General features: G+C 43.8%; 1 protein-coding gene across 1 annotated transcript in view; it reads left to right on the top strand.

Annotated features, from left to right (window-relative positions):
* ARHGAP18 (Rho GTPase activating protein 18) overlaps positions 1 to 22539 on the top strand; it is a 75795-nt gene that overhangs the window by 20638 nt on the left and 32618 nt on the right. Inside the window, exons 2-3 of the mRNA XM_066611195.1 lie at positions 15554 to 15747; positions 19640 to 19875. Coding sequence (XP_066467292.1) covers positions 15576 to 15747; positions 19640 to 19875 — 408 coding nt within the window. The 5' untranslated portion in view covers positions 15554 to 15575. The remainder of the gene's footprint in view (positions 1 to 15553; positions 15748 to 19639; positions 19876 to 22539) is intronic.

Genomic DNA, 22539 nt, shown 5'->3' with positions numbered 1-22539 from the left:
TACCCTCTGAATGCAAGGGGAGCTTGGCTTGTCTCTGGAGGGTTGTCTGTGCCTCCCAGAGGCAGGGCATGTCTGAGCGCTGCCACTGCAAGGCTCAGACTGAGGGAAATCACGTCTCACACCATTTCCAGCTGTCTCTGTGAAACCAGAAGTCGCGCGAGAGATGCAATTTCCCTCAGTCTGAGCCTTGCAGAGGCAGCGCTCGGAGGGGAGGGGAGGGGAGCAGAGCATCCCTGTGGAGGGTTTAGATTGCATCAAGCGCTGCTTGACGATGGGGATCGTGGTTCCAATCTCCGTCATTAAGTGGCACATGACTTTGTTCTTATTAGAAAGAGCAGAAAAAGTTACCATGAAGCTTGGCACTAGTGAAAACTATTTTAGCACAATTGCTGAGAGCCCCAGCAGGAGTGGGACATCATCTCTGGGTACTTGAAGGGGTACAGCAGATGCCTCTCCCTTTACCTGGTGGTGTTCTAGTCTAGTGGTCTTCAACCTTTTTCATTCCCATAAATTGCTGCAACCCCACAACTGAGATTTAGCAATCCCATTGGGGTCACAACCCCAAGATTGAAAAACACTGATCTAGAGAGATTTCTGAAGGTGAAAAAAGCAAAGCTTGGAAGAGATGCTATCCAGTCTAATTGGGAGGAGGAAGAGCTGGTGTGTCAGCATATAAAGAAACCGGTGCTTATGTGTGAGACTTAGAAAGAGAAACTGAACGGGAAAATTAAGTGAGTGAAGGCAATAAGGGCCTTCTGAGCCACAGGGTGTCTTTCTAGGAATGGTTACCTGTTTGGAACTTGTAGGAGTACATGTACCGTTGCCTCTACCAGATGCTCAGCTTACATATTGGTAAACAGCCAAATATTACTACAATCTTTCAGTAATCTTTTCCGTAAAGCCTTGGTTACACTGTCTGTGGAACATCTCACCACTTGAGGAAGTGGGAAGCACATAACAATGTGCGGTTTAGTTTTGAATAATAAATTTCTATTTTTTTCTTTAAAGATCATGGTGGTGACTTATCTGAAGTAGAAGTTATGATAACTTTCTGTTATGCAACAGCCCTCTGTTGTATGCACAGCTTTAAGAAAAGGCAATTAATGATATTTACATCATGTTTAATTGATGTTATTTACATGTATAAATGAACTAGACAGTTTTTCAAACTGTAGGTTGGGACCTGATTTTTGGTGGGTCGTGAAACTGACAAGGTGGTAGCTGGCAAGGAAAACGCATTGAGCCTATGGAAAGTGAAACTGAGCCACAAGTGTGTCTTTATTTGTGGTTAGGCAAACATGTCTCAGTCCACTTTGAAGGGCAGGCTGAGAGGAATGCAGCACCAATAGAATGGTCCTAATCCGATGAACACAGGCCCTAAAAAGCAGTCAAGAAGGAAGTCGTCTCCCCCCCACAAAACTGGCAGGGAAAATGCATTATGTCCTGTGGAAAGTGAAACTGAGCCACATGTGTGCATTTACTTGTGAATCAATTTATCCTATTGAAGTCCAGGTAAAGGTGAGCTCAAGGCCACCAGAATGGTCCCAATCAAGTGAATTTGGAGCTTAGCAAATGCACTGGAAGGTGCCCCTCCACCATAGTTAAAAGGATAAAAACAGAGCTTGAGAATCTCATAAGGTGAATTTTTTTTTTGTCTGGTAGAGCTAGGTAGGTCCTAACTGAGCAGTGCTTCTCAAACTTTTTAGCATTGGGGCCACTTTTTAGAATGACCATCTGTTGGAACCACCAGCAGTGATGTCATTAACCTAGAAGTGATATCATGACTGGAAGTGACATCAGCAAGCAAGAACATTAACACCCCCTTTACGACAAAATCAAATTAAGTACCGTATTTTTCGCTCCATAAGATGCACTTCCCCCCCCAAAAGTGGGGGGGAAAGTGTGTGCGTCTTATGCAGACGCGTGTGGCCTCTGGGAACCAAGTGCCTCTGGGAACTAAGTGCCAGGTAAGGCACAAGAGTTTAGCATCTGGGCGAGGAGAAGGCAAGGAGACCTCTGAGTTTTGGAGAAGGAGAGGAGGAGGAGCAGGAGGAGGAGGTAAGTGTACTCATTCTAACGCTTTGTCTTTCTAACTCCCTGTCTTCTAACCTTAATCTTACCTTTAAAGCAACCTTAAATCAAAATTGAAAGTTAGCACCTAAGGGAGGTACATAGGGCTACTTGTGAGTAAGAGCAGAGTCCTACTCGTGAGTAAGAGCAGAGTCCTACTCGTGAGTAAGAGCCCAAGGGTCAGGCATTTAAATCAAAGTTGAAAGTTAGCTGCACCTAAGGTAGCACTTAATCGAAGGAAGGGAGGAGGATAAATTGGAAAGCAGGTTTTTCTACTTGTTTAAATTAAACCTATACTTAACCCAGGTTAAACCTAATCTAAGTTAGAACATAACCTAAACAGGTCAGTAAATTGGGACACAGGATCTAGAGAGCAATAAATAATTAAACAAACCCAAATAAAAACTAGCTTGCGGTTACAAAAACAGTCCAGCCTAAGAGAACAGAACTAGGAGGGAAAGGACCTAGGAAGGGCCAATTCCCAACCCATTAAGAGCCCCATTAGGCTAATCCAAGCAGTCCATTCAGGAGCCTGCAGAGTAGGTCACGCCCATCAGCAGCCATTTGCCTTCCTGAGCTTTTGTAAACTCACCTGGGAAGGCCAGCCCCCTTTCAATCAGGAAGGAAGGAGGGGGGAGGAGCCAGCCAGGAGTATAAAGCTAGGCGGGCCATCGCGTGAGGCTCTCTGCAGACGCGTGTGGCCTCTGGGAACCCAGTGCCTCTGGGAACTAAGTGCCAGGTAAGGCACAAGAGTTTAGCATCTGGGCGAGTTCAGCAGCAGGGCGAGGAGGCCAGGGCCCCATACACTGCCCTTCCTCTTCCCTTGAGAAGAGGGCTGCTATCCAGTGTACGGTTTTTAAAAGGACCCATAAATAAAACAACAACAACAACAAAAAAGCTATGCAGTCAGACAGCCAGCAGCAGGGTGGGGGCTATCCAGTGTTCTGCATCGAGTGCCACATGTATGATTATATGCCTCTTGGGCATAAGTCATGGGTGTGTCCTCGGTGCAAGGAGCTCCAGGCTCTCAGGGAACGCGTCCGCTCCCTTGAAGCCTTGGTGGCCGACCTGGAGAAGCGCAGGCAGCCAGAGGAGGACCGTGGGGAGACTTCCGGGGACGATCAGGCTTCGTCCCAACCTCAGGCGTGCAGCTCCTCGGCTGCCCGGGTGGGAAGTCTCGGGACTGGAGGACGTCATCCTGGAGAGGAGGGAAACAATCCCCTAGGGGGGATCCCTTCTCCAGGGGATGGGCCCATATCCGAGCGCACTCGGGATACTCCTCGGTGGGAGGGGGGTCGGGGGCTTCTTGTAGTGGGGGATTCGATTATTAGAAACATAGAGAGGGGGGTTTGCGACGGATGTGAGGACCGCATGGTGACTTGCCTGCCTGGTGCGAAGGTTGCGGACATCACTTCTCGTCTAGACAGGCTAGTAGACAGTACTGGGGGAGAGGTAGCGGCTGTGGTGCATGTCGGCACCAACGACGTGGGCAAGTGTAGCTGGGAGGTCCTGGAGGCCAAATTTAGGCTTTTAGGCAGGAAGCTGAAAGCCAGGACCTCAAAGGTAGCGTTCTCTGAAGTGCTACCTGTTCCACGCGCAGGGCCAGCTAGGCAGGCGGAGATCAGGGGTCTCAATGCGTGGATGAGACGGTGGTGTAGGGAGGAGGGGTTTAGATTCGTTAGGCACTGGGGAACGTTTTGGGACAAGCGGGGCCTGTACAAGAGGGACGGGCTCCATTTGAACCAGAATGGAACCAGACTGCTGGCGCATAACATTAAAAAGGTGGCAGAGCAGCTTTTAAACTGATCCCTGGGGGAAGGCCGACAGGAGCCGAGGGGCATCCGGTTCGGGACTCCTCATCCCTATGGGATGAGGATGGGGAGGTTAGAGAACAACAAGACAAAGGCAGGGTAGGAGAAGAAATTGGGAAAGGTAGGGTGATGGGATGTGATAGACGGTTTGGCACAGTGAGAGGATGCGGGGACAAAGGAGCGAATAAGCAGCCCATCCTGGGGCATTCCGTGTATAAATGCTTTTATGCGAATGCCCGAAGTCTACGAGCAAAGGTGGGAGAACTGGAATGTCTGGTGACAAGGGAAAATATTGACATAGTGGGCATAACGGAAACCTGGTGGAATGCGGAGAATCAGTGGGATACCGCAATCCCGGGCTATAAACTCTACAGGAGGGACAGGCAGGGGCGTGTTGGAGGTGGGGTGGCCCTTTATGTTAAGGAAGGGATAGAATCCAGCAAAGTAGAGATTGAAGGTGGGTCCGACTCCACCGTAGAATCTCTGTGGGTTAAATTACCAGGCTTGTGCAGCGATGTAATACTGGGGGTGTGCTATCGTCCTCCAGACCAGAAATCTGATGGGGACCTTGAAATGAGGAAACAGATCAGGGAGGTGACAAGGAAGGACAGGGTTGTAATCATGGGGGACTTCAATTATCCTCATATTGACTGGGTCAATTTGTGTTCTGGTCACGATAAGGAAACTGGATTTCTTGACGTGCTAAATGACTGTGGCTTAGATCAGCTAGTCAAGGAGCCCACCAGAGGACAGGTGACTCTGGATTTAATTTTGTGCGGTACGCAGGACCTGGTTAGAGATGTAAACGTTACTGAGCCATTGGGGAACAGTGATCATGCTGCGATCCGTTTTGACGTGCACGTTGGGGGAAGAATACCAGGCAAATCTCTAACAAAAACCCTTGACTTCCGACGGGCGGACTTCCCTCAAATGAGGAGGCTGGTTAGAAGGAGGTTGAAAGGGAGGGTAAAAAGAGTCCAGTCTCTCCAGAGTGCATGGAGGCTGCTTAAAACAACAGTAATAGAGGCCCAGCAGAGGTGTATACCGCAAAGAAAGAAGAGTTCCACTAAATCCAGGAGAGTGCCTGCATGGCTAACCAGCCAAGTTAGAGAGGCTGTGAAGGGCAAGGAAGCTTCCTTCCGTAAATGGAAGTCTTGCCCTAATGAAGAGAATAAAAAGGAACATAAACTGTGGCAAAAGAAATGTAAGAAGGTGATAGGGGAGGCCAAGCGAGACTATGAGGAACGCATGGCCAGCAACATTAAGGGGAATAATAAAAGCTTCTTCAAATATGTTAGAAGCAGGAAACCCGCCAGAGAAGCGGTTGGCCCTCTGGATGGTGAGGGAGGGAAAGGGGAGATAAAAGGAGACTTAGAGATGGCAGAGAAATTAAATGAGTTCTTTGCATCTGTCTTCACGGCAGAAGACCTCGGGCAGATACCGCTGCCCGAACGGCCCCTCCTAACCGAGGAGTTAAGTCAGATAGAGGTTAAAAGAGAAGATGTTTCAGACCTCATTGATAAATTAAAGATCAATAAGTCACCGGGCCCTGATGGCATACACCCAAGGGTTATTAAGGAATTGAAGAATGAAGTTGCAGATCTCTTGACTAAGGTATGCAACTTGTCCCTCAAAACAGCCACAGTACCAGAAGATTGGAGGATAGCAAATGTCACGCCTATTTTTAAAAAGGGAAAGAGGGGGGACCCGGGAAACTATAGGCCGGTCAGCCTAACATCCATACCGGGTAAGATGGTGGAATGCCTCATCAAAGATAGGATCTCAAAACACATAGACGAACAGGCCTTGCTGAGGGAGAGTCAGCATGGCTTCTGTAAGGGTAAGTCTTGCCTCACAAACCTTATAGAATTCTTTGAAAAGGTCAACAGGCATGTGGATGCGGGAGAACCCGTGGACATTATATATCTGGACTTTCAGAAGGCATTTGACACGGTCCCTCACCAAAGGCTACTGAAAAAACTCCACAGTCAGGGAATTAGAGGACAGGTCCTCTCATGGATTGAGAACTGGTTGGAGGCCAGGAAGCAGAGAGTGGGTGTCAATGGGCAATTTTCACAATGGAGAGAGGTGAAAAGCGGTGTGCCCCAAGGATCTGTCCTGGGACCGGTGCTTTTCAACCTCTTCATAAATGACCTGGAGACAGGGTTGAGCAGTGAAGTGGCTAAGTTTGCAGACGACACCAAACTTTTCCGAGTGGTAAAGACCAGAAGTGATTGTGAGGAGCTCCAGAAGGATCTCTCCAAACTGGCAGAATGGGCAGCAAAATGGCAGATGCGCTTCAATGTCAGTAAGTGTAAAGTCATGCACATTGGGGCAAAAAATCAAAACTTTAGATATAGGCTGATGGGTTCTGAGCTGTCTGTGACAGATCAGGAGAGAGATCTTGGGGTGGTGGTGGACAGGTCGATGAAAGTGTCGACCCAATGTGCGGCAGCAGTGAAGAAGGCCAATTCTATGCTTGGGATCATTAGGAAGGGTATTGAGAACAAAACGGCTAATATTATAATGCTGTTGTACAAATCGATGGTAAGGCCACACCTGGAGTATTGTGTCCAGTTCTGGTCGCCGCATCTCAAAAAAGACATAGTGGAAATGGAAAAGGTGCAAAAGAGAGCGACTAAGCTGATTACGGGGCTGGGGCACCTTCCTTATGAGGAAAGGCTACGGCGTTTGGGCCTCTTCAGCCTAGAAAAGAGACGCTTGAGGGGGGACATGATTGAGACATACAAAATTATGCAGGGGATGGACAGAGTGGATAGGGAGATGCTCTTTACACTCTCACATAACACCAGAACCAGGGGACATCCACTAAAATTGAGTGTTGGGCGGGTTAGGACAGACAAAAGAAAATATTTCTTTACTCAGCGCGTGGTCAGTCTGTGGAACTCCTTGCCACAGGATGTGGTGCTGGCGTCTAGCCTAGACGCCTTTAAAAGGGGATTGGACGAGTTTCTGGAGGAAAAATCCATTATGGGGTACAAGCCATTATGTGTATGCGCAACCTCCTGATTTTAGGAATGGGTTAAGTCAGAATGCCAGATGTAGGGGAGAGCACCAGGACGAGGTCTCTTGTTATCTGGTGTGCTCCCTGGGGCATTTGGTGGGCCGCTGTGAGATACAGGAAGCTGGACTAGATGGGCCTATGGCCTGATCCAGTGGGGCTGTTCTTATGTTCTTATGTTCTTATGGAGCGAATACTGCAAAAAAACACAAAAAACTCCGCCCCCTGCCCGCTCTGCTCGCCTTCCCAGGAAAGTGTGGGTGGGATGGCAGTCTTGCTGAGCAAGCCCTCCTGTCTACTCAGAAGTAAGTCTCAGCGTCACTGGGGCTCACTCCCAGGAAAGCGTGGGTGGGATGGCAGTCTTGCTGAGCAAGCCCTCCTGTCTACTCAGAAGTAAGTCTCAGAGTCACTGGGGCTCACTCCCAGGAAAGCGTGGGTGGGGTGGCGGTCTTGCTGAGCAAGCCCCTAGAGCAGGGGTGCTCATTATGTCGATTGAGAGCTACCAGTCGATCTCCAGGCGAAATGAGTCAATCGCAGGCTTCTCTCCCGTCCAAGCATCCCTAGGAGTGAGCCCCTGGCAGGCTTGTGAGCCCAGGGAGGGAGCCTAGGGAGTGAGTCCAGGGAGCCCAGGGAGTGAGCACCTGACGGTTCTGTGTGGTTCTGTGTGCAAGGAGTTTTGCACTGGTCTTGCTGTGATGTCTATACAGAGATCTTCCCTTCCCCACACCTTTCCCCTGCTTTTGCACTGGTATGTATGGAGATCTGTCCCCTCCCCCAATTTCATCTGTTGGTTCTGTGTGCAAGGGGTTTTGCACTGGTCTTGCTGTGATGTCTATACAGAGATCTTCCCTTCCCCGCACCTTTCCCCTGTTTTTGCACTGGTCTGTACAGAGATCTGCTTCCCCCCCTCCCCCGTATTGGAATCCAGGAAGATCTGGTGAGGAGGTAGATGTGGTGTCAGCAGTGGCCCCTTTAAGGGTAAGGCCTGGGCATCCAGCAGAGTGTGCTGCACAGCTGCAGCCACTGGAAGGCAATAGGGCCCTCAGGGATATAAGGAGTACCAGAGGCAGAAAGGGTTTGTGGGTTTTGAAGGAGTGCAGGTTGGAGGTAGGAGAGGAGACTGACTGGGTTTATTGAATTTGGAATCTGACTGGACTTGGATACCCTGATGGATTTGACTGACCTACCTGGAACCTGACCTTGGACTGTAATTTGGCTTATTGGCTCTGGACTCTGATTTGGTAACTCTGATTGATGGGACTGATTTACTTGGCATCTGTGGACTGGAACTGGACTCACTTTTGCTTGCTGCACTGGTGAGTTGCACAAGGGGGACTGATCAGCCTTAAGCGGGCACAAGGCCAAGTGGTTTGGAATTTGGCAGAACATCATTGTAGCAGAAAGATAATGTGATCCCCTATTTGCGTGCACCTGCTTTTGTGAGCTTCATAAATTCTGACTCTAGCGATGATGAGTTCTTGGGGTTTCCAGAAAACTAGAGTACTCAAACCTTTAAGTCTCTCTATTTGTTAATGACAGTGATAATGGTTCTTAATGCCACTGTTGACTGCTGTTCACTTTACATGGTTCAAATGTTATTCTGTTATAGTTTATTAAATATTTTATTACACTATTTGGTTCAGAATATTTTTTTCCTTGTTTTCCTCCTCTAAAAACTAGGTGCGTCTTATGGTCAGGTGTGTCTTATGGAGCAAAAAATACGGTAAATTAAAAGTTTGCAATAAGTATACTTTTAAAAATTTATTTAAAATAAAGAGGAACCCTCTTAACCCTCCCAAGCAGTTGCTGATCTGTTTTAAAAAATTCCCCAAACATCCCTAAAGCTGCAATCCTATCCGCTTTTACATGGGAGTAAAGCCCAATTGTTAAAAGCATATATGTAGTAGCCTGTTAAAATTACAATGTGTAACATTTCTCCAGTTGCGGTCACATACCATGGTAGCATCAAGTCTAATATATTAAAAGTAAAATACATATTGAAATGAATGGGGACTCACCTGAAATTGGCTTGCAAGCCACCTAGTGGTTCCCAACCCACAGTTTGAAAAACACTGCGATAGAGTGTAATTTTTAAAAGTGGGTCCCAGTAATACAAAGTTTGGGAACCACTGAACTAGAAACAAAGTTCACTTTTTGCACTGTCATAAAAAAGTTATCAGAGTCGCAAATTCTGTCGCTCCTAAAAGGAATATCTGTAAAGCAGTGCAAATCCTAAATCTGGCCTATGTATTTAAGGGAAGGAGTTTAGAAAACTAGCCTTTTTATTTATTTAACCTTATTTAACCTTTGATACATGACACTGCAGTGAAACTGTTTACATAGGCAATGATGGGTAGTAGTGTGACTAACAAGATTAGACTTCTTGTACAACAGTTTACAGGGTTGACTGGGATTGTTGCTGCCTATAATCAAGCGATTTCTGGCAGAATACGCTGATCTCCCTGATAGATAAACTTACTTCATGTTGTTTGCTTTTGATAAGAACAGAAGTGTGACATGCATACAGACGTCAAGCTCAAATGGCGTCTGATGTTTTATAGCAAGCCATTGAGGAGAGTTTCAGTGTGTGAAATGTTAAAAGAAAAAAATTAGTTATTGAGTTGCCCCACTTTTCTTCCCTTTGTTCTTATGAAATGCAATTGGTTTGATAATATTATGACGTGCAACTAAATCCTTGGAGCTTACAGACTTGAGAAGTTTGCCTTCTGTGCTCTTCTTGGCTTTATTCGCATTTGTGTCCGTTGACCTGTGTCACCCACATCTGTGATCATATCACTCTCTTCTGTCTGACCTTTGAGTGTTTGAACACTTTTAATATATTCTGATGGTTGGTTGCTCAAACATTTTTGCTTTTTGCAGTTAATTGATTGTCAAAGGATATGGAATATTTTCACCAAGTATTAAGATGAGGAGTAGGGATAAGGAAATATTACTCGTAGAGAAACAAGAAACTGTAGAGGGCAATGGAGTCTCCTCTCAGGTGCTCAGTCCCACCTGTATTTTCTAAAAACCTTCTGTTACCCTGCACATGTCTGATCTTGTCTGATCTTGGAAGCTAAGCAGGGTCAGGCCTGGTTAGTACTTGGATGGGATGACCGCCTGGGAATACCGGGGTGCTGTAGGCTTGTACCAGAGACTGAAGGTTGCCAACCATTTCATAGTTATTCCCTCACTTGTTTTAAGGACTAAACATATTTTGCTATTTCAGAATGAAAGCTGGTTGCGTAGATGTAAAGTTCTAAGTCAGTTTCCCAGTTTCACCCTTGTACAAATCAGGACAAACCTGCCCCAAGCCAAACTGGTGTTTGAGGTGGTGTTCAAATTCTGTGTTTGGTGTACACACACCCTCATGCTGCTGCTCCTGCAGCAGCTTCTTTTTCATTGACTGGATGTGAGGCACGGTGACCCTTGACCCTAAAGTCACAGGATAGCCCATATCTAGCCCAATCACTGGATAGCCCAGTATAAGCAAAGAAAGAATCATTTAAAAAGTCTGACTAAAGCATGGAAACACACAGAATGGTAAAGAGCTGCTTGATTTTATTAAAAGAAATAAGGTTAGCTTGACTAAAGATGCTTGGGCCTCAGGGTCTGGAATGTAACTCAGATAAGCAAATGCCAGTTTCTGGCAGATGACCTTGGCAGAGACAGAGATGTCTTGGAAAACATTCTCTCACTAATTAAATGCCTGTATCCCTGTAGCTTTAACTGTAATGCTTTAGGAGCAAAAGTATACATATGGTGACCAAGTGACCCTTGATACCAAACCAAAGTACGTACCCAAAGTAAAAGGTCACAATAGTTATATAGAATTAAGATATAGTAGTCTTTAGAAGTAGTCTTTAGAAGTAGGTCTTAAGGAACCAAAGCGTTGCTTGATTTTAGAAAAGTCTTAAGAAAAGACAGAGAAGCTTTAGTTTTGCAGAGAGGCTTCACAGGTGTTCAATGTTTGGATTAACAAAAGGGAAAGAGATAAGATAGGTCACTCAAACAAGGCCTTCCTAATTAGGATGAGTCTGAAGGGGATGAATGCCAAGAAGTGAGTCTGAAGTTCTGCCAAAGATGAGGTCTTCACACCTGTGTTTAAGTGTTTTTGTGTTCTCTTTTAATGAGGCTAGTGAGAGGACTTGTCAATTAATTTCTAATTGGAATGATAAATGTGAAAAAGGGTCAACAACGGGTCAACACTGGATAGATGATGTTATAGCATACTCTACTGGTTTTTGAAAACTTTGTATTTCAATATGTTGTTTAATTTTACCTATTATGGGAACTGTAACCTGAAACAAGCCTATCAGGTGTCTCTAAAGTTATCTGTAGCCTATTAAGCATCAGCCCCATCTATGATGTCAAACTTCAGCCAATGGGAAGTCTAAATTTTCAAACAAAGAACCCAGAATGCTATAAAGGGTCCAGTTAATATTGGGAAATCACTCTCAGTGCTTTGTGACATGAGTCCCTTGAGATGCCCATTGCTTGCAATGAAATAAAGCCTGCAAACTTTCACTCCTGTGTACCGAGATTACTTGAGTTGCCTTCATTCTACCCTGCAACAGGTGGTGGTGGTGGTGGATTTATTTTATTTATTTTTATTCCACTCCTAGTATCCTCCCTGCTCACCCACTTCCAGTTTAAAAGTGGAAGACTAGGCAACAGTGGTGAGCTCTTCACTCTCTTTCTAATTAGCTGCTTTGGATGCCCTTTGGGAAGAAAGGCGGGATAAAAATTGAATGGATGAATAATTGGGGGACAGGGTTTCTGTGGTGACCTCCTCTGTCTCTGCCACCACAATCTTTGGCAATACTGGAAGCAAGTCCTGGGTGTGAGGCACGGTGACCCTTGACTGTAAAGTCACTGGATAGCCCACCCACTGTCCCTTCCACCTTCTCTTCCCTTCTTAACTTTTCCCCCCTCTTCACTCTGCTGCTATGTGTTTTGAAATAGAGCAACAGAACGTACTGGGAACTGAGAAGAACCCTGTCATCTCTTTTTGGAGGGGGGGGGGAGAAAGGACAATACTTCATTCTCTCCACTTCCTTGTCCTGGTCCTGCTCTGCTGCTCTATAACCCAGAGCAGGAAAGAAGACATAAGCAGGTCAAATCAGGCAGAGGTGGTAACAGCTGTTGGGTGCTGCCTCTGCCTATTCCCCACTTGTTCCCCCATTAGCCAGTTCATCTCACCTCATGTCAGCAGGTGGCCCTGTGCTACGGGTATGTTTTGTTACGAAGAAGGTAGGGTCAGTATACAGTAGGTAGAAAGCAGTCAGGCACTTTACAGATCAGTGATATTATTTATAAAGTACTATAAAACTTTAGTCCTGTCCTGTTCACAAGCTTAAAGTCCAGTTCATGTTTTGATATAAATGTGCAGATGTAAGTTTGCAAATAACAGAGGGTTATATCCCAAGTTGTTGTTATGCATACTTAGGTGGCTTGCACACATGAAAGTGACAGTGCAGGGTTCTTGCATGCGCAAATCCAAGTGGAATCCTGAGTTCGCTTTGCACTTTCTGTAATGAGTTTCACATGTTGCACATAAAATTGTTGTGCAATTTCTTCTGCACGTACATGTTCAACTACACATGCAATAGTTCAAAATGCCACCTTGTTTCTGCACATACTCCTTCAGAAACAATCCAGAATAAATGTTTTTTGATGGGGGTAGTGTTCAGGAATTGGTTCAGACCATGGGTCACCAAAATGTGGCCCGCAGGCCAGATACAGTGCTCCAGAATAATGATTCCCAGCATGGCGGTGGTGAAGACTTACTGTTTTGCCATGCCACCAGCAGTTTTCGTGCTTAAACATTGCTGATTCTAGTGCAGGGGAGTAGAATCAGCAACATTTGGGCATGAAAACTGCTGATGGTGTGGTGGGACAATAAGGCTTCACATTGCCCTGCTGCGCCCAGAATCATCTTGCCACACTGCAGGCTGCAGTTTAGCAGTCCCTGGTTTAGACCAAGGGTATCAAAGTTGTTTCATACTGCAGGCCAAATAACATTCATATAACATTTATGGAGTCTGCTAAGGGCCAGAAGTGACATCAGTAAGCAGGAAGTGATGTCATTGAGCAGATGATAGCCAGAAATAAGCATTTTGTTCTCATGTAGGAACTCATTAGTTTCAAATGGCAGAAGACTTAATATGCAAATCTTGATCATATTTTCAAGAACTGGGAGAGGCCAGTTATCATGTGTGCCAACGTTTCAGCTGCTGTGCTTCTCCCTCTTTCACCCCACTTGGTCGGGCCCTCTCCCCTAGGGTTTCTTGCCTTCTGAGGCTTCCTTCTGTCTCTCCCACCCAAAGTCTCAGCAGAAATGGCACTACTGAAAGTGCAGTGCTGGGTTAGCCCAATTATCACGTGGGTTGTATAAGACCTCCATGGGCCAAATCTGGCCTGCTGGCCTTTTGTTTGATACCCCTGGTTTGACTGTATGATCAATCTCTGGGTTTTTGTTTTTGTTATCTTGTAAGATGATTATTCTGTGTTATCTTTTTTTAAATTCCTAAATGTCATATGGGAGGAATAATTTTAACCTATAGCTTTTATAATTAATCTGAGCAATAAAAATGTTTGTTCTAATAAACATGTTTTTGCTTTTGCTGTGATGTAGCTGAATTGCCGTTTGTAGAGCTTGCTAATTTTGCTGTTGTATAATTCTCTATTTTCATCTTCTATATTAGTAACAAAAATCCAGGAAACAAAATATATAATAAACTGATGAAGCTCTGAGGGGAAAAAAGCTGATTTTTGACAGCAATATCAATGTACATAGAATCTGCACATCACATTTTTAACGTGGGTCCAAGATGCGAAACGCATGTTATATTTGCATGTTCAACTGGCACTCCTGCTTTGCAAGAGGGGATGCAAATATGATGTAGGCATACTAGGAGATGCAAAATTGTATACCATGCTTGCTTGACAGTGCTCTTTTGCAGCATTTCTTTCATGTGACCTCTGGCTTTATTGGTGGATAAATGTCAAATCCAAATGTGTGACATTTTATCCAATCATACTTGAGTTACTAGGTGTGCCTTGTTGTAAAGCCATAATTCTGAGAACATTAAAAAAATGTGTTCTGTAAATGGAGCATAATGGTGTGCCTTTATTTCACAATGTGAAATGGCAAAGGAACAAGTCACAACAGTGTGTGATCTCCCAGTTTTCTTGGAGGTTCAGTGCTTGTGCTGAAAACAGTACCAAGGATGTGTGTCATGTGGCTTCTGAGTGTTTCTTAGAATCACTTTAATTTCAAACATTACTTTTTCTCTCACATGAAACCTTAGTCCTACAACTCCTTTGTGTGTGCAGAAAGATTGCTTGTCTTATCCTTCAGTGACATGAAGGATTCACATTTCTCTGCAGTGTTTTACTATGTAAGGAAAAAAATGATATTTTCCCTAAGTAGGAAAAACCTGCAAAAAATCTTTCTCCAAAGATTTCTTGTATCAGTCTTAAAAATTACCTTTATAGAATTATGTATTGCTGGTAACTTACTCCCTATAGATAAAAGATATATACAAAAAAGGTAATTTATAATGTTGGAGCTAATTGGTGGCCTTGTCATGAAATCTATCTATATATTGGAGCATATAGATGGGAACAGTATAACATTGTTCAGATGGATTGGTCACGAACACTGTTCAGGAGCAATTCACTTAAAAGTAGCACTCATGAAGCTAAGGAGATGTTGATAGTGCACCTCAATGTAAACAGAAAACAGAATTCTCAATAATACAATATACAATTAGTGATGTGTCTAGGGCACAATCTAATTGGAGTTAAGCATTTTCATTGGAAGTGCTTAACTCTGATTTTTTGTGTCCTTGATGGTTCTGCTTGAACGGAGGTTGCAAACATTTCAGGTATGTGATTAGCTTGATGCCTGAAGTTCATTACTCATGCCTAGAAATCTGAAATAATACTTAAATTATATTGATAGTGGTGAATGTAAAAGTCTATGGAGAACAGAAATGTAACATGGAAATGGCATTTACATAAGAAAGATGGTGCATTTTTTCCTCAAAAATCCAGAGTCAAAATTCAAGACATTAATGAAACTTCCAACTGATCTTCTGCCAAGTTTTAATAAGGGTCATTAAAAAGTTACATTCTTTAGTGGGGACTACATACACTAAATCCCTGCCTCAGATTTGATCACCAGAATTGGCTTGCTAACTCCACCATATGCAACTTGTTTTTTTTTGTTTGTTTGTTTCAGCACGTCCCATGAGAGTGTATTCATATTCTCTAAATGCATCTACAAAGTGATATATTATTCAATTATTGGTCAGCCCTGGGAAAATGAAATTCTCTTTCCTCTATGAACATTGATTGAACTTCAATTTTGATTAAATGAATAGAAAGTAAAGCAAAAGGCAAAACCAGATTTTAAGGAATTGGACCCCTATCCCTTCTTTCCAGAGTGCAAGTCCATACAAATTTTAGTGGTGCTTAAAATTCAAGAAATTGTTGCAGTTTTTAAAATTTAAAATAAATAAATGTGACACAATGTTTTTCACTATGACCACCTGACCTGCATTTCTTTATTGGTTTTATTTCTATCTGTGTAAATGATGCTTTGCATTATTAAGTCTTGCTTTTTGGTGTGTAAATCTTGCAGTCGAAGATCTGGTCAATATTCAATGAACCATGATAATTCAAAGAAGCCTTCAGGGAAGCCCCCTTACAACCGTTCAGGTTCACAGGACTCACTTGATGAATTATCCTTGGATGACTACTGGAAAGAAATTGAAAACATCCACGAAGCCAGCAACAGCAATCGAGAACAAGAGGTTGTGGTGAAGGAGCCTGATGGTAATCAAAGTTAAATTTGTTAGAAACCATTTGTCTGGTTTTGTGGACATCTATGCCTGCTATATGACTGCTTACTGGCAGTATGCTTTTTCCTCTTTTCTCCATGCTCACAACAGTTTTAAAGCTTTTAATAGTTTGTTGTTGTTGTAACTTAAAAAAAAAGTGGGTAAAGTGTTTCTGCATATCCTCATATTTTGTTGGGTGAATATTTACAATTAAAGGGCTACGTGGTAGTGGAAGTCTTTCTCTTCTTTTGTATCAATGTCCCATCATTTCAAGAACTTTAAAAAAAAAATCAGATTTTCTTTGAGCAGTATGTGTGCTCTTCTTCTTCAGGGCATTGAGTAATGACTTGGTCTAATAAGTCCGTAAATTCCTATTGAACAAGTCTACTGGTTTTCCGTTTATGAGTCTTTTCAGGGCAGGGAACCATTTATTTATGTTGTGATGTAAACCACTTTGTGAATATGTGTGTTGAAAAGCTATGTATAAATTTTCTTAATTTCTTCTCTCGCTTGATTTGCATGGCGCAATGGGTAGTGTTTGCAGAAAAAAATGTTGTTCTGCACTGAGGAATAACTTCTTCCTCTTTCTTCACTTATATTTTTACAGTTGTTAAGCTGCAGTTATTGGATTAGGGCCATCGCCTTGTTAGTGGTAACAGGAAATGGCTCTTCTTTTTCTTCTAAAGAAATGATTGTGAGTGCTCAGTCCATACTACCTGTGGTGCAACATCTAGCAGTTGCTTTCAAAAGGTTTTCTTAGAAGCAGTCTGGTACATATTCTTCAGCTATTTATAGCAAATCACAAAGATATCATCACTTTCAGATTATGCTATCTAGAACTTTATTTGAAGATTAGAGTATCTTTGCTGTACAAAACAGCAATGCAAGCTAGTTGAAAAGGATTCCAAAATGGCAGAACTCTGGCCATATAAGTAAGTTCTGAATAGGATGTTTTCATATCTCATCTCCACTTAGAGTGCTAAAGCTGTGGTGATTTATTGGTTATGCCCTAGAGAACAAGGTAAAGTTTGCTTCTGATAATTGCTCTTTCTGTTAGATGCTAGGATTGTCTTCTAGAGTTTGATAATGTTTCAACCAAAACAATAAATGCTGCAATTCAGATAAAGGTGTTCAGATAAAGGAAGAAAATGATTTAGATCTAAGTTAACATCATGGAATTTGAAACAGAACATCACCAAAGTAATTTTGTCTTAGATATAAGTGATGCTGGTGTAACTTCATTGTGTATGGCAGTGGTATTCAAACTGGGGTGTCACGACGCCCCAGCCTGTGGGTCCTGGTCTCTGCCCCCCCCTTAAGGGGCGGTGGCAGCCAGGAGACAGGAGGAAGGCAACGGCGCAATCCACAGGATTGCGTTGCTCAGGGGGGCTACAGGGGCTTGGATGCGCTTGCCCAAGCCTCCTGCAGCCTCCCGGGGGTGCGGGGAGTCCTGTGCAACCTTCGGCAGGGCTCCTCAGGTCAGGAAAAGTGAAAATGGAGCGATCATGCCCTGCTCTACAAAACCGGAAGCAGAGCATGATCGCTCCGCTTTCCCTTCTGACGGGGCTGCAGGGACTGGGGTGCACTCACCAGTCCCTGCAGTAGCCGTCCTTGTGTGCAGGGAGCCCTGCGCGGGCGTCTGCAGGGCTCCCCAGGTCAGAGAAAGATGCCCGCGCAGGGCTCCCTGCACACAAGGATGGCTACTGCAGGGACTGGTGAGTGTACCCCAGTCCCTGCAGCCCCGTCAGGTCCGGGACAGGTCTGCTCTGCCTCCACAAAAGCGGGCAATCGTGCTCCGCTTCCACTTTTGTGGAGGCAGAGCAGACCTGTCCCGGACCTGGGGCGCTCTGCAGGCGCTCGCGCAGGGCTCCCCACACACAGGGATAGCTGCTGCAGGGACTGGTGAGTGCACCCCAGTCCCTGCAGCCCCCTGAGCGACGTGATCCTGGTGATTGCGTCGCTGCCTTCCCCCTGCCCCTGCTGCCTCCCCCCCATCCCCGCAAAGACTTACTGTGGATTTTAAACTCCCGGACAGTTTGAAAACCACAGGTGTATGGTAAGTACATGAAGAACATTAAAATGTAGGCCTATATTCTAATAAATATAGGGTGTCTCAAAAAATATACACACATTTTAATAAGCTCTAATTCATACATGCATCATTGTAGAAAACCTGCAATACTGAAACAGTAAAGGGCCCAATCCTATTAAGCTTTCCGGCTCCAATGCAGCTGTGCCAATGGGCTTTGCGCTTCATCCTGTGATCGGGTGGCAGTCATAGAGGCTTGCTCAAGGTGAGGGAACATTTGATTCCTTAACTCAGGGCTGCATTTCAGTTGTATCAGCACTGGAAAAATGGATAAGATTGGGCCCTAGAATCTCAGCATACACGTTGGTGGATGTCTGCATTTCTCTTGGATAATGATTTCATTGGTGTATAGATGCCAATGGGGAACATTTTGAGCACTTGATCTAATTGTACCTGTGTCAAGCAACTGTTTTTGTGAACACCACATATAGTATATGTGCAAATTATAGCATAATAAATTTGAAACTATAAAATGTGTGCACATTTTATTGAGACATCCTGTTATTTCCTCGTATAGTTTGTCTTCAGGAACTGCTTTGTTTTGCCAGTTAAAAACAATAGGGAAATCATTTTGCTGAAAAAAACAGTAAGGAATAGAGAATACATTAGCAAAGACAATCCAATCCCATAATACAGACATACACACTTGCATTAAGATTTCTATAAGCCTTGATAACCTCCGATTTGATCAGCGATTTTCAATCTTTTTCATCTCACAGCGCACTGACAAGGAGCTAAAATGGTCAAGGAACACAGTCAGATTTTTGACAATTGACAGGACGCATCGTTGTGCTGATGGAGGGCTCACATCCCTCCAATGGCCCTACTAATAAATGATTCTCCCCCAAAGTCCAATGGTGTACCTACAGACCATTCGTGGCACACCAATGTGCCATGGCAAGTTGTTGAAAATCACTGGGTTAGATTAAACTAATGAAGAATTGCACTAGCAGAAAAGGGAAAATAGATCTGGAACTAGAGAAAGTGGAATGCAAACAAACTGAGGGTGCAATCCTAACCCCTTATGTCAGTGCTTTCCAGCACTGGCATAGCAGTGCCAATGGGACGTGTGCTGCATCCTGTAGTTGGGTGGCACTCATGGAGGCCTCTTCAGTGTGAGAGAATGTTTACTCCCCTTAACTCAGAGCTGCATTGCCCTTATGTCAGTACTGGAAAGCACTGACATAAGGGGATAGGATTGCATCCTAAATGTGATAATTGTATAAGCTCCTGGCTACTCTGGAATTCAAGTGTGGTGTATCTTCCTTTCTCATTAAAGGGCCACTTGCACTAGAAGTCCTGAGTTGCAGGGAGATTTTAGAGCAGGAGCGACTATGACTTTATATGCACAGAGTACCTTCCACAGGATCTCTTGCAATTCTTGTCCACACCCACTCTCTTTCCCTTAAAAGTTAATAATTCTTGCTAGCTTCTAGAGAAAAGGTTTATAAAACTGCAATGAAGGAAGACTAAAGTAAGGACAAACTTCCCCCTCCAGTGAATTGTCATCATCAGAGTCCAGAACTGTGAAAAAATATCTCCTACACTTTTTTTAAAAAAACCTCTTATATTCTCTCATACAAATTTATGGATTCTTTTGGCCTTGTATGGGAAACAATAAAGGACGTACAGGCACAGTTGTGGAGGTGGATTTTGTTTTCACTGAATTGTTGCAGTCAGTTTCTTCCTCCTGTTATACACCTGTATGAAGCATTTCTTTCTTTCTTTTTGTGTAGTTGTCTCACCAGTGTTGAATAGATGGTCTTTTTTAATCCTTTTCTCTTTTCATCTGCACCAGAGGGAGAACTGGAAGAAGAGTGGTTAAAAGAAGCAGGTTTGTCAAACCTCTTTGGAGAGGCTGCTGGTGACTCTCAAGAAAGTATGGTGGTTTTGGCTACGCTAACCCGTACTCAGTCTGCAGCAGTACAGAAGCGGGTGGAAACTGTCACACAGACCATGAGGAAGAAGAACAAACAATACCAAGTTCCTGATGTGAGAGATATATTCAAGCAGCAAAATGATTCAGAGCAAAAAGTAAGTTCCTGGTTTGTGGTTTTGGTTTGGATTAACTCTATAAAAAGCTGTATAGCAAAGTAGGATATTAGGAATAAGTGAGCTGCACATGAACAATAAGCTCAACACAGTGCATTTTGTAACAGCTGTTTGGTATGTTGCATGTAATACACTGTCCACATTTGCTAGCATAAGGATGTTTTCTATCCATTAAAATAAGACCTTAAGCATGTTTTGTAAGGACTGTTGTGCAAGAGAATCCTTTGGCTTCTGAAAACATGCCTGGCCTTCATGAACTGTGAGGTGAAAAATTCAAGCAGCAGAGTCCAGGGTGTGATGGCGTGTGTTCTTGCCGCTAGCTTTTTGTGCCTCTTTAAAAATGCATGGAGGGGAGCTGACATTTTGACTTGCTGAGTTGCACAGATATGTGATTCAGAAGTTAAATAAGGATCTTTTACTACATGGGGAAGTTTGCAATACTCTGTACTGCTTGCAGTTGTGAAGAAGGCATTTCATAAACATTTCATAAAATCTGAACCGAATTCATAGGCAAATCTGTAAAACTTATTTTCTGCGTAGGAAATTCGGAATGAAAGAATGTACATATTGAAAATATTGACACATTCAGAAGGGAAGAGAGGAAAGGAGGGAATATGACGAATAGAGGGAGAGGCAAAGAACCACAATCTAGGAGAAGGTCTGTGGAAGAGACGGAGCAAAGGCAAACCTGAGTATTGCTGTACAGGCCGGGAAGAACGGGACCTGGTATGCTGTAGCACCTATGAAGCCTACTACTGAACTGGTAGCCACAGAGGCCTGCTTGAAAACTTTGGGATCTGGTTTGGGATCGTGCTCTTGTTTGCATCCCCAGAGATTGCAAGCTTCCCTTCTCACCTAGCCTGTCTATTAAACCCTCTGTTATTATTAGCTAGGTGTCAGATTGTCATCGGAGACCTTCAGAAGCTTCCCAAAACCATTTTAAAGTTTACCAGGGTCATTATAAAGCTATGTACTGTACTGTTACTGTTACTGAACTCTACTGTTCTTGGTTACCATTGTGAAGATCTCCACTGCATTCTGAAGTTCTCTGCTGGCATTCTGAATGCAGTAGAGACCTTCACAGTGCTGCAGAAAACAGACTGTGAATACAGCAAGGCAAGTGGAATCATGCTCCCCATGGATAAACAGATCCATGGGTCACAAATCTGCAGGTGGCGAGGGCTAACTGCATTTTCTCTTTTGTCATTTGCAGCTAATGAGTTCCTAGTTGAGAGCAAAGTGCTTATTTCTGGTCATCACCTGCTTGATGATGTCACTTCTGACCCACAGCAGGCATCATGAATGCTATTCAATTCGCTGTATGAAACGAGTTTGGCACCCCATCCTAGAGCGCTAGGGGAACTTTGCATCCTACCTGTTGTGATGAGCCCCTTAGTTACTGTTTGGAATACGAAGCCAAATTATATGTCATGTGTTTCCCCTCCCATTGGTAAACTAAAGAGACTCTGGAGTGAACTTGGGAGTTTCAATAAAGGCTCTCCATCTCTCTTCACATAATTCAGTCACTGGGAGGGAGTGCTGACTTACTGAAATGAAAAGGATTTCCATACATATTTTCAACCACATGAGGAGGGTCAACAGCAAGTTACACGTTTGCAGATGCAGTAGCCTACTCATGTGAACTTGTCCTTGGATTAATGAGCAGGCTGCCTTGCACTGTAGAAACCAATTCTAGTATTCACAGAAAGAAGCATGTAATCACAACTAAAATGTCAAACACAAAGTACATCTAAAAGCTCCCTTAGTTCAGGGTTTTCTGGATGTTCCCAGACTGATGACCTTTCAGGTTCAGACTGTGCATCTCTTTACTATGAAAGATTTATTTCATATTTATGAAAATATTGTGCAAGGGCAAATTCTCAAGGTTCGTAAAATGTCATGGAGTGGGGCAAGAGCAAAACACAGCTGGGAAAATGTATAGATATGGAGTAGGTGCTTTGCCTATGGTTTCTTTAACATTTTTTTAAATACAGCACATGTAAAAGAATACCATTGATTTGTTTCTTTGTAGTTTGGGTACAGGGTCTGTTTTCACAGGAGTCTTTCATTATGTTAACTGAAGTACTTGGAGGCTTAAAAGTGCATACAGTGCTTATCTGCTACTGCTGATACAGTCCAATACTGCTGGTTATTCAAATAGTGTAAGAACTAAAAATGTTTCTTGCACACTGAACATCTTGTTGATGAAATCAGAATTGTGTTTTGTTTCCAGCATGGCAGAACTAGAACAAGTATTCTTTTCTGGAGACACCTGCTAAAATACACCTTCTTTACATCCACTCTAGAACAGATTGTGCCTTTAAAATAATTCGCAACTGGTGTGATGATCTGGTGTGTGTGTGTGTGTGTGTGTGTGTGTGTGTGTGTGTGTGTGTGTGTTTTAATCACAGCTATTAATTGTACTGGCTGTATGAACATAGGTCATGGATTTTAATGAGAGGGCTGACTGAGGTCATTGCTAGACTTAGGTTGCCCCTATGATGTGTTGGGCACTAGAACTGCTACTGATAATGAGGGTTCAGGAGCTGACCTGGCCAGGTGGACCATCTGTTGTGCATGGGCCCTTGGCTAGTACCTTGCCAAGTTTGACCCCTGGCACCATCACTATTTGTAAAACTTGCTCAT

Source organism: Tiliqua scincoides, chromosome 1 (assembly GCF_035046505.1).
Source record: "Tiliqua scincoides isolate rTilSci1 chromosome 1, rTilSci1.hap2, whole genome shotgun sequence".
NCBI lineage: Eukaryota > Metazoa > Chordata > Lepidosauria > Squamata > Scincidae > Tiliqua > Tiliqua scincoides.
Note: the sequence above shows the minus strand (reverse complement) of the source record. Positions and strands in the feature narration are given on the sequence as shown.